At 45.9% G+C, this 12,556-nt stretch overlaps 1 protein-coding gene across 2 annotated transcripts in view; it reads left to right on the forward strand.

The window, feature by feature from the left end:
• Window positions 1-12,556, forward strand: part of TBATA (thymus, brain and testes associated) — a 28,612-nt gene that overhangs the window by 7,020 nt on the left and 9,036 nt on the right. Inside the window, exons 2-5 of one of the 2 annotated variants that reach the window (XM_019484337.2) lie at window positions 4,155-4,211; window positions 8,080-8,179; window positions 9,159-9,323; window positions 12,097-12,197. In XM_019484337.2, coding sequence (XP_019339882.1) covers window positions 8,158-8,179; window positions 9,159-9,323; window positions 12,097-12,197 — 288 coding nt within the window. In that variant the 5' untranslated portion in view covers window positions 4,155-4,211; window positions 8,080-8,157. Of the gene's footprint in view, window positions 1-4,154; window positions 4,212-8,079; window positions 8,180-8,244; window positions 8,493-9,158; window positions 9,324-12,096; window positions 12,198-12,556 lie in introns of both variants that reach the window. The other variant, XM_019484336.2, reaches the window with a different exon arrangement.

Here is a 12,556-nt window from a genome sequence, read left to right on the forward strand (position 1 = left end):
TGTTTTTCAAATCCAGTGTGACTCCGACCCACTTACTTTGCTGGAATTGAGCCATCTCGAACATGCATTGTGGTAGAGTAGAAGGATTAGGTTGTTGAAGTACTTGACATCTTTTGTTGACCTCCCTATAATCAATGACTAGCTGGGCTTTGTTGGGCTTTCCAGGTTTCGCTACTCCCCATCCTGGTGACAGGTAGGTGCTAGCAGTTACGGTTTTAATACAACCTCGTTGCTCGAGTCGCCGCAGGAGGTCAGTAAGGGACTTTTTTAGGGGACTCTTGGTTGGGATTGGTCGATACCGCCAGGTGGAGGTGTTACGAAGTGTTGGTCGATGCCAATCCTGTTCTGGGATAATAATGGGTAATGCTTGTAGCACTTGTTTCTTAAGGTCAAGCGCCTTAATCCCCGGGATTCCTAGAATGTTGATGCCCCCTAACACGGCCTCTAGAGCGTATCGATAACCTTGGACTAAGAATTTGACCTTTGTGGTGACTGCAATAGCGTTAAGCCCTTGTACCTTGATCGTTTTGGTGGTCTTCTGGTGGGGTATCGTTGAGGTAATTATGTTAACCTGAGCTCCAGTATCGAGGAGGAAGAGTACTTGTTGTTGGTCATCTGGATCAGCAGGGTTGTAGACAGTAAGTTCGGCGTAAGGACGAGGGTCAGTGGGGTCAGGTTCAAGTTGGAGAAGGCCGCCGGCAGAGCCAACGGCCATTACTCGTTTTTTGGTTGGTCCTCGAATTTGAATCCCAGTGCGTCGGCTAGACGACGTTGGCTCTTTTCCCCCAAAACACACAGCTGAGATTTCGTGAGTCCGGAATGACCGAGAAGGAACCCAAACATGTTCCTTTCCTCCAACGTTCTTTGAGGAGACCACCATAGCTCTCGCCGGTGGTTAAATTCTTGACATCTTGGTCTCGGTGCTTCACCTGGGTATGCCGAAGATCGGTCTTTTACATCATTAGAAGTTCCTTCACCTTGTTTCATGAGCGCCTGTAGACGTGGGAGATGGCCCAAAAGAGTTCCTACTGGCTGACCCGCCATTGGGTTCAAAAAGAGTTGGAGCGTAACAGCATTTGTCCCTCCATATACCTCTACACAGGCGTCTATAGCTTCCAGAGGCGTTGGAATTGCTCCGGGGTCTGATAGGTGGTGATGAGCCCATCTTTCCTTGCGTTGGGCTGCCGTTAGCCCCATTGGTTTCTCTCTTGGGCTCCATGAAAGATATGACACTCCAATTATGGCCAAGAGGAGCTGTTCCGCAGTAGCCTTCTGTGGGCGACCCTCATGCCAGGCATGGAAACATGCAAGAGAGAATAATTTTTGTGGGTGATACCTTTTATTGGACCAATTGCATGATTGGGATAGACCTACCCAGGCTTTTGGGTATCACAGTTACATGTACAGTGGGGGTTCTGCAGAAGTGTAGTAGGAACAGCCCCCTTCCATATGTCTCAGACGGCCGGGGCTGACTTGAGGTGATCTAGAAATTACTCGGTTGTTGGGCGGGCTGGTGAATGGAGAGGCAGACAAAGCGTATTGGTTGCAAAAAAGCTTTACTTATGCCACTAGTAGCCGCGACGCAGGTGGTCCGGTCGCTTAAACAACTATGCAAGTTGCTCCAGCTGGCAAGGCTCAGGCCAGCTAATCCATACACGAACCAGGCCAGCAGGGAAAGGGTACGTCGAGGGATGGCGCTCGGCGACGGGAAGACAAATCGATAGTTGATCAGGCTGTCGATCAGCTCAGCCACGTGTCAGGAATCTTCAAAGGCACTCTGCAGCGTGCTCAAAGTTCTCCGACTTGGGCGGAAGTCGCACAGAATTTTATACGGCTAACAAGCCAATCGCTAGCCGCCACGTAGGAATAATTTAGAACTGGCCAATAGTGGGATACAAATTTGCATACGAATGGTGGGAACTCTCTTGCACCGGAGTTTTCTGTTGCAACAGAAAATTTTTGCTGTGCACAGAGACTCTCATGTGGCGGAAAAATTCCACCGTGCCGAGGCACTAAAATCATTGGGTTGTGACACCATACACTGTGCTTTTCCGAACTTGACAGAATCTCTGATTAGAGATAGAATTATTTATGGTATTGCAGACAATACATTACAAAAAAGGCTATAACAAGAGGGAGATTTGTCCCTAGAAAAGACTGTCCAAATGTGCAGGGCAGAAGAAACTGTCAAGACCCAGGCTGCAGAGTTGAATACACCAAAAGGGGCCATCCATGCAGTAGGCATGAAAGAATATGGACATAAAACCCACCCCGGAAGGTGGAATTTTCCACTGGTAAGAAGCCACCTCACAGAGTGGAATTGCGAGCAGCAAGGGAGAGAGAGCAGAAAAGCATATGTGTACTAAGTGTGGAAAGCAAAATGGCCCCAAACATTGTGCTGCCTTTGGAAAGCTTTGTTTTAACTGTAACAGGAGGAAGCATTCTGACAGGTGCTGCAGATCCCAAGCACAAATATCTCAAGTGCATACAGTTGAAGCATACCAGAAGAATTTCATATAGATATGGTAGAATCGAGCCAAATCAATGACATAGACTGGACTTTGCCAGTGGATGTGCAAGAAACAACGGTTTTATTTAAAATGGTCACACAGGAGCTCAGGCTAATATTTTATCAGAGCATGAATATAGAAAATTAAAATTGAAAACAAAAGTGAATTCAACAAACATCAAAACAATTGTCTATTTTGGAACAAATATACCGGTGCAGGGGAGATGCATTGCTAGCATCCAATATAAAAGTAAAGTATACAAACTCCTGTTCATTATGGTACTTTAGGAGGTGACACCAGTTTTAGACCTGGCAGCTTGTAAGAAACTGAATCTAGTTAAGTGAGCACTTGTAGTACAAGAAGACACAACATTCATGCTTCTTGATGATTCTCTTGATGATCACAGCCCAAAGAAAGAAACCAGTTGTTTCAGAACACAAGAAGCAACCATGTTCTTATGGGAAGAAATGGACCTACAGACACAAATGCAAATACTGTTGTGCAGAAATAGGAAATCAGCCTCAGCAGTCTGTAGATAATGAACTTTGTACTATGTGTAGAAGCACAGATGGCAAAAGTACAAGTCAACTGGATCTCAGTATAAGGACTCAAGTGAATCAAGACCTGAAGAAAAAGCTTCCCACCAAAGACAGATCAGAAACTGATTCTGATATTTCAGTGATCCAGAAGGAAAGTAAAACTTCCTAAAAGACTCACTGGGCGCATCTACATGAGCAGCCGACTGTGCAGTAACTGGCGTTACTGCACAATCCCATCGTTGCACAGTTATTTTTAGCTGCTACTGAGCAGTAGCAACAAGCTACTACGCAATAGCTCATTGCTGCTGTGCAGTAGCGTCGCCATCACAGTTCATGCCCAGTGACACTACATCTAATGCCTAATGCTTCACATACAGTTAATAGTTTAGTTCTTATTCACATATTCCCATGTGAATAGACATTGGGCTTCTGCAGCATTCGGCTGTGGGGGACACCTTCTGTGTGCACTCTCCACATGCCACCATGGGGAGATGTGCTGGCTGCAGGCACTTACCCTGTGCTAGTCCAGAGACAAGTGGTGGTAGTGGCAGGGTCCTAGTGCCCAGCCCCAGCCCCTGACCCAGGGTGGATCATTCTGGCCCACAGCCAACAAAGGTTGCCTACCTCTGGTCCAAGGTGACCACTGCCACATGCATGTTTTTCACTGGCTATCCATTCCTTCCCTCCAAAGCCCTGTGAGGGCACGTGTGCTTTCCTGCACATAAGAGCTATTTTGGGAGGGTCTGACAGTACATCTTGTTGTAGTAAAACCTCACAGTAATATAGTTTTTTATAAACCTTCACTGAGCCGCACAACAGCTCCCTGAAGTAGGGAAGTATTGTCTTCACTTCACAGAGAGGAAATAAGCTCACAGAGACAAGTGGTTTGAGTTGAGTGCTTACCCACAACTCTGAAAACAGTCGTCTAAGTGAACTGAAGAGCTTGAGAAGCTGAATGTTTTTATAGCAAGGTACCTTTCTCTCCACAGTAGTATCTCCAGACCTGCATACTGTAGATAGATGTGAATCTAGATGTGTACATACCTGTGTGGACTCTGCAGCGAGAAATGCTGTAATAATGATCAATTTTTCTGTATTGTCACAGAATCACTAAAATGGCAAATGAGCTGAAAAATTTGGAACCCAATCTTCAGCAGCTAGAGTAAGTACCAAAGCTGTATTCCATGTCCTTAGAAGAAACATCTGGGAAGTAATGCCACGAGTGAGCAAGTGGGAAAGCAGATAATGGAACTCTTGCAAACAGGAATAGCTGAATTGCTGGACTTGCTGACTAGCAATAGCAAAAGGGAAGAGGGTTGGTGGGTGTCGCATTTCTGACACTGAAATATCCATGCTGGGCCCATCTCCATTAGCCTGACAAGAAAAATGCTTTGCCTGGCATTTAAAGTGTTAGCTTTTTAGCTAATAAAGTTGCACACACCAGGTTTCCTGTGTGGTGCCATAATCACAGCTTAAATCTCATGGTGTTCTAATAGCATTGTGCTCCAAGTGACATGCCATTAAAAAGTATGATTTGGACTCTCATTTTGAAACTGTAGATGAATAACTCTGGAGGAGGCAGCCATTCCCAGGATGAAGGCTGGGTGAATAATTCATGATGAACCATTCATAATGAATTTCACCTTGATTTTGGTTCCCAGTTTGTTCACAAAAATACAACACTTTTCTCAAATATACCTGCTATGTAAAATCATTCACTGACTCATTTCTGATGGTAAGCCCTCATCTGTAGCTTGTTTGTAAGCAGCTTGTACATTTTCAGTAGTTTGAATGTGAGCTGTTATGACTGGATACATAGAGTTAGGTTGTTTATACTTGGTCTTGCCCTTCTGCGTAGCCTTGACACAAAAGAAGCAGAAAGCTTCCCTCACAGGAAATCTTGGGTTTCTCCTTGTGTAGGGGAATTACTGGCTGTCATAGCACCAGAGCTGTCACATGAAAAGTGGCCAAACCCTTCTTGATCCCTTCAAGCATAGAAAGCACATCACATGGAAATAGTGGGTTAATCCTCAAATAGCAGAAAAACTATGTAGGGAATGGTATAAGTTATAGAAGACTTCCAGCTCTTGTTACACTTACACCAAGTTAGAGCTGTGTCCAACTTCTAAGCAGCTGGGGGCTGAGTGATCCAAGGGGCTGCCCCAGCAGGGGGCCATACACATGCAAGCTGCACCAGAGTGAACCACAGGCCCCCAGGCTACACGCTGTGTGCCCCCTCCCCACCATGCACTATGCAGGAACCCCCACCATTGCACTGTGCACCCATGCCCCCCCATCTCCATCGTATACCCATTCCAACCTCCCTCCCTCACTGCTGTGCCATGCACCTGAGCAGCCACAACTCCCTGAGCTGTTTCATAGTTTCATAGTAGCTAGGGTCAAGAGGGACCTGAACAGATCATCCAGCCCGACCCCCTGCCACAGGCAGGAATGAATGCTGGGTTCACAAGACCCCAGACAGGAGATTGTCCAACCTCCTCTTGAATTTGCCCAAGGTAGGGGCAAGGACCACTTCCCTGGGAAGCTGGTTCCAGATTCTGGCCACCCTAGCTATAAAATATTGCCTTCTGATCTCTAACCTAAACCTATTCTCCATCAGCTTATAACCATTGTTCCTTGTGCTGGGTGGTACTGGGGAGAAACCTATTTGTTGTTGATCTCCCCCGATGAGTTTGTAGGCAGCCACCGGGTCCCCCCTCAGCTTCCTCTTGCTGAAGCTGAACAGGTTCGGGTCCCTCAGTGTCTCCTCATAGGGCCTGTCCTGCTGCCCTCTCACCAAGCGGGTGGCCCTCCTCTGAACCCTCTCCAGGCTGGCCACATCCCTTTTGAAGTGCAGCGCCCAGTACTGGACACAGTACTCCAACTGCGGCCTGACCAAAGTCGCATAGAGGGGGAGTATCACCTCTCTGGACTGGCTTGAGATGCACCTTTGGACACATGACAAGGTATGGCTGGCCTTGCTGGCTGCAGTCTGGCATTGGTGGCTCATGTTCATCTTGGAGTCAATAATGATTCCAAGATCCCTTTCCGCCTCTGCGCTTTCAAGAGGGGAACTTCCCAGCCTGTATGTATGCTGTGGATTCCTTCTCCCAAGGTGCAGCACCCTGCATTTGTCTACATTGAACCCCATCCTATTCTCGTCTGCCCACTTTTGTAGTCTGTCTAAATCTATTTGCAGCCTCTCTCTCCCTTCAAGTGTTTCCACCTCGCCCCACATCTTAGTGTCATCAGCAAACTTGGACAGCGTGCTTTCCACCCCCTCATCCAAGACGCTGATGAAGATGTTAAACAGTGCGGGCCTGAGGATCAAGCCCTGGGGTACCCCACTGCTCACATCTTGCTAGGTTGAGTACAACTTGTCCACCGCTACTGGGGTGTGCTCCATCAGCCAACTTTTTACCCATCCAACTATGTAGGCATCAATGCCACAGTCGCTTAATTTGTTGATGAGGATGCGGTGAGAGACAGTGTCAAAGGCCTTCTTAAAGTCTAGAAAGACCACGTCCACAGCGACACCATCATCCGAGGATTTAGTTACTTGGTCACCCCTATTTAGTTACTGTTGCTTCACCCCACCCTGGGAAGGGGTCAAGAAGTGTAAGCTAGAGGAGGGAGGGGAGCCTGAAGACTCCAGCTGCTGCTGTGGCCAGGATGACGGGGGAGCAACAGCCAGGCAGGACCCTGGGGGCCTTCAAGGGCCTCATGAGGCCTACAGGCTGCCAATAGGACACTTTTGCTACAGGCGATACCTGTTCACTGAATATTCCTAGGATCAGAGAAAGGCAAAAGTGGCTCTAAACCCCCTTTTCCCTCATACCTTGGATCCAATACATAGAACACAAAATGTTTTTATATTACCTAATTAGATGAATATGATACTTAGAATCGAGCTTCTGATGTGTACTGCTCATAGATATGAGTTCAGATTCACTGTCTGAAAAACACACCCCTTCTACAGACCTTCCACATTTGCATTCATGTAAAGCAAACGTGGAAGGGCTCTGAACATTCAAATTGAAAAAAATGTGCAAAAATATGACCAAATGTTCATGGAAAATTCTCTGTCCAGTGTGCTCTACCCAGCACTTGAAGGATTTACCAGTCAGTCCCCAAAAAAACCTTTCCTGAATATCACTAACCTGCCACAGCAAAGACCAGAAAACATGGTGAAGTACCAGAAAACATGCCAGTGGAGAGCACTGTCACCCAAGTTTTGGGGTGCTGTAGGGGAGATTGAAGAGAGCGGAAAGTTTTGAATGGTCAGAGCTGTGTTCAGATGAACATGAGGAAAAATCAGATCCTACATTTTTCCATGGTTTCCTGCGAGGCATTGAGCCAGACACCTCAAAGAAATGCTAGCTAAGGCACCAATTAAATATAAGGATGCTTCAAAAGGCTCCTGATCTCAGCACCTATGCTGTTAGGAAAATACCAGTTAAAAATCCTCTGAGGTGTTTGTCAGCCTTCAGAATATGAGGTCAGTATTGGAGGGAAGTTATACCGTGTCTGTCTCAGCAACTGCCTGACCAGAAACCAATATCCCTGAGTCATCGCTCCGAATTGTCAACTGGAGCAGGCAGCCTGTTGTTTTCCTGGGAATTTCCTCAGAAAGCTGCTTCTTTCTGCATTTCAGCAAATACGTAGGAGTCTGCATGGGCTTGCATCTCAGCGTCCAAGCTCACATGAACTCTGGCTGCCTTACAAATAGAAACAAAACGTTCCTATAAATACTGAACAAACCTATGCTGCACACATGCATTCACAAACACACACACACAAACATTGCTACTGGGTTTTCTTCATTTAGGTATTTGGTTCAAATTCATTTTCTCTGTCTACTTGCCTTGAGCATTTCATGCATTTCAGCTGTGTGAGAATTTCAGATCCAAGACACTTACAAAGTTTACTTTGGTGTCAGTGAGGGAGAGGATTCCCTCCATTTGGTTCAAGCCCTTGGTATACAGAGGAAAAGAATAAGTGACCCAGGATCTCCTGCTCGTTTTGAATAGATTTTGGAGGGACAGCCTCAAGAAGAAAATAACCCCAACTGGACTCCTGCATCTATCTGGACTCCAATTTCACCTTCCATGAATCCAAGTGATGCTCAAGGTAAAGATGTTTTCATAAAATGTGATCATGTGCTAATGGGTGATTAACTTTTCTTTTTCTACAAGTACCAAGAGAACATCAGCTCCAAAGAAGATGGAGATGTCAAAGAGCCCAGTCGTTGCCCCATTCAAAGGAATAGATATCACAGGAGTCTCAGGGAAACTTGAACACATGGCTCTGAACACACCACTAAGGTTTAGTGTGGAGGCCCTGAGACCTCAGTCAAAGAGCACCTCTCGCTTTGGCAGCTTTAGCCACCATTCCTTCTTTTCACGACACAATCCCCACCCTCATCGGGTGACTCACATCCAAGGTAGGAATTTAGTACTATGGCAAAGAAGAAGGAGTTGAAGGTACTATTGATGTGAAGCATAAAGGTTGAATGGGACGTGCAGGAACAAAGGAATTTATATAATGCTCCATCCCAGGTCTGGTGATAGGGCACGGGGTATAAGGGAAAGCAGCACAAGTCTTATTGGGCAACATTTCCTGAAAGTGTCACTCTGGTGATTCTTCTTAGCAATGGTGGTGGTGATCTGGGACTCCTAAAGTTAATCCCACATGTGTCTACATTCAATCCCAGAACCTATGTTCTATATGCAGATGATGCAGCAGCTGATTACACTACTGTTAGCTCTGTGTTTCCCAAATAAACTCCTGGGGAATTTATCCAATGTCATTCTTCCCGTTAAAGAAAACAGAGGCTGTATCCTAATTAATCCAAACTGTTTATGCTCTCATTGTACATATAGAATCTATCTAAAAAATAGAGGTTTCAAGGACTCATTATGTACTATAGGAGGAGAGAAGATTTAGACATTCATGGTACAGCAGAAACCATGCAGCTACTGATTTATCATTCAGACAGGATGTAACTTTGATGTTGCATGTGTTATATAAGGTGCTAATGCTTATTTTTTGTGTGCTTCTTCAACTGAATTACTTGCTGCTTTTCCCCTCTTTCCCTTTTCCTATCTAGGTTTGAATGGTGTTCCTATCTGCATGGTTAATGATGGGTGGTCCAGACTGACCCCTCTGCCATCTCATCCAATGATAAAAGGCCAGCTTTCTACGACCATACTGGGAGCTCCTGGGATCCAGCTGCCAATTGGAGATCCACATAGTAATCTGGTCCCCAGACTAGGTATACGTTAGTATTCTGTTCATATATTCTGGTACAGCAGAGTCTGTTAATCAGGGTGCCCTGCTAGATGGCCTTTTGTCCCAATTAAGTGGAATTGCTGATTAACAGAATTCATCATGCTGTACCTGAAATGGTTCTCCAATGACTTTACTTCACTGGTTTTGGCTCACTAATGGGTTGGAGCAAGGTCAGGACTGACACTGATAAAAAAGCTCAACCTGATTATTTTTCCTGCCCGTTTGAGCTGAAATGGTTTTGAACCTCAGAAAAATAATGCCAGGTTTCCAAGACGTTGCAGCGTGCTGCCAGCCTGCAGAAAGTGAACTTGACACAGCCTGGGTGATACAGCAGCTCATCTCTGCTGAAGCAGCACTGGAAGAGGTCTTTAGATGACAGACAAAGCACCATCATCTTCTGATCACTACAAAGGCCAGATAGCCCTATGTGAGAACCATTTAATCACCTCCCTGTAGCTCAGTCAAATGCAATTAGCATGGCAATTATGCTACAGGCCATGCCATTAACTATCATCATGATGTTTAATTTGGTTCCTTGCAAATACCCTGATTAACAGCATCCCAGTTATGTAGAGTGAGATTAATTATATCCTCCTCCTATGGCTTGTTAAATTAGAGGCTGCTGCCTGTCCTTTCCCATCTTTCCCCTGCTCATACAAAGTCCTTTTGTTTTGGGTCCACTCCCATCCACTCTTTTTTGCTGATAAGCTGAGGTTGCAGGTTCTGCCTTCTCCTGGAGACCATCACCTGCTGAGCACCAGGGAGCACTAAGGTATGTACAGTGTTTTGGTGTTTCACCAGCCTCTGGATATAGCACAAAGAAAAGATGGGATAGAAAAGATCTGAGACAGAACTGCCGGCTTGTCAGTAGGGAGCTTGTTACACATTTATTTTAGGTGGCTCCTGGAGCTCTTAACCCCTGGACTGTCCACACATTAACACCTGAAACTAATTTTAAGCACACTTTAAGTGGCTTAAAGTTACACCACTCCAGGACAGGTTTATCTCTGATCTGTGTTACCTGACTTGAGTTCCATTAATATGTGGCCACTCCCCACAGAGAGCTGCCCAAGTTGCAGTCCTCTAGCATCCCAGGATGCAGTGTCCCCTCCCACACCATCCTGTTTTGCGTGAACAAACTTTCCATTCCCTGAACTCTACTGTCCAGGGGCCGGTTCTGGCACCAAGCCAACTCCCTCCCTGCCCCCAGGTGTGTGACCCTTCTACCCCCAGGGGTGCAACCCCATGCAAACAGCCTACAGAACACATGCCAGCTAGCCAGGTTGAAGGGCATAGACAGGTCCAAGGGTGGGGTCTGGTGGCAGGGAGGGAACAAGATAGGGGGCTAGATTGGGTCTCCATGAGCTGTGGCTTCCTTCCCAGGGCAGGAGCAGTAGCTTCTCCAAAAGTGCCTTCCCTCACCGCTTCCACCTCCTAGCCACCCCAGGAAGCATGACCAGCACCCCCCCCCCACACCCCAATTCCAAATCCTGATTTATTAAAACATGAGACCTTTCATTTACTTCTTCTTTATTTCATTTTAAATTATTTTTTTCCTTCTTTTTATTTTATCCTTCAGTGGCTGGCTGATTTCATTTCACCACCCTTCACCCACCCCCTTTTCCTTTCCACTTCCCATTTCATTGCCCACCCTGATTCCATTAACTTTCTACCTCCCAGGTTCATGTGCCCCCCTCATCCCTACCCCACCCCCCAGCTGCAGAGCAAGACTAGAAGCCTGTCCTGGCTCACCAGCCCTGTAGTGGCAGCTCACAGCTGTAGCTCCTAGTCACGCCTCCGCTCACCAGCCCTCTAGTGGCAAGTCACTGCTGTGCAAGTAGGGGACAGTCAGAGATTTTTAGCCTTAAGGTATGACTTCTCCACATGGGTGACTGGTGCCTCCTAATAATGGGGTGGTGGGGTCCCCCAGCGGCCAATTACCAGCCAAGGGAGTGTGGCCAGCAGCTGATTGCCACCACTGGCAGAAGTGCCGGTAACAAACCCAGAAGTGCCACTGGCACTTCTCTCAGTGGGGGCCTGGCCGATCTCGGGGTGTGTACCCCCTATGTGTCACCAATGCTTCTCCAAACTCAAGCTAGTACTAACACCTTTTAACATCTGAGCAGCTCAAAGTGCAACATGTAACAAGGCCCTAGGATAAGCAGCAAGCCATGGGGAAAAAAAGCACTTACAATTACTTCTATGCTGTTATTTGTAGCTTCTTGAACTCCTGCAATGCTGACTGTCCCTCCAGAATCCATCTACAAATGAGGAGGATTAAACAGTGGAGGCCATACAGATGTTTCCCCCTTTTGCCTCCTGATCTTCTCAGCCTAGGAAACATTCTCTCTAGGGAGCTTCTGTCACTTTCACATATTCTCCCCGCACATTTCTATGTGCTGCTCCTGGTATGGACTTTAGGAACATTACTTTCCTCTTCCCTTTTAAAGAAAGCATCACTGCATAAAGAGATTGCATAATGCATCCCATAATAACCTTTGATAATGTATCTAGTGGTGAAACCTACTATGTATTTGCTTCTCCTATCACTTCTATCCAAGCTCTCCCAGAACCTTTGGCATAAGGATATGATCATTCAAATTACCTTCCACAATGAATATGGAAGGTCTTTGAATGTCCATGGGAACAATTAAAAGAACCTTTCATGTTAAGACATACATAAGGGTGATAAGTTCTATAGGAGCCAAATGGCACCACTTTACTGAGCCTTCTCATACCTTTTGTATTCTTCACAGGTTCATTGTCAGAAGCATGGCGAGAAGAACTGAAGGAACTTGCTGCCAGAGTTAGTGCCGCCTCATGCAAAGAAATGGAGAAAAAAGAAGTGATAAGTAAGGTGAGAGTTAAAACTGTGTGGCTGTTGAGAATCATCAAACCAACACCTGGAATGAAGTCAAGAAACAAGGAGCAGCAAAACCTGAACAGAGTGATTTACAGTTACTTTATCGCTATTTTATATCTCTTGCCCTCTGTTTGTCAGTGACAGCTTCATTATTTGAAGGGACACTTAAAAACCTCAGTTGTTGAAGATAATTTTAATATTTTAACATAGTTTTAACCTACTTATATGTAATCTAGGAAGGGAAAAATGTGTAATGGGATGAAAGTCACACAGAAGGCCAAGAACCAAGCCACAGGCTTCTTCATTCCAAATCTAAGGTTTGAGTCCAGATGATAAATGTCCCCTGGCCTGTA

This window comes from Alligator mississippiensis, chromosome 6 (genome assembly GCF_030867095.1).
Source record: "Alligator mississippiensis isolate rAllMis1 chromosome 6, rAllMis1, whole genome shotgun sequence".
Classification (NCBI taxonomy): domain Eukaryota; kingdom Metazoa; phylum Chordata; order Crocodylia; family Alligatoridae; genus Alligator; species Alligator mississippiensis.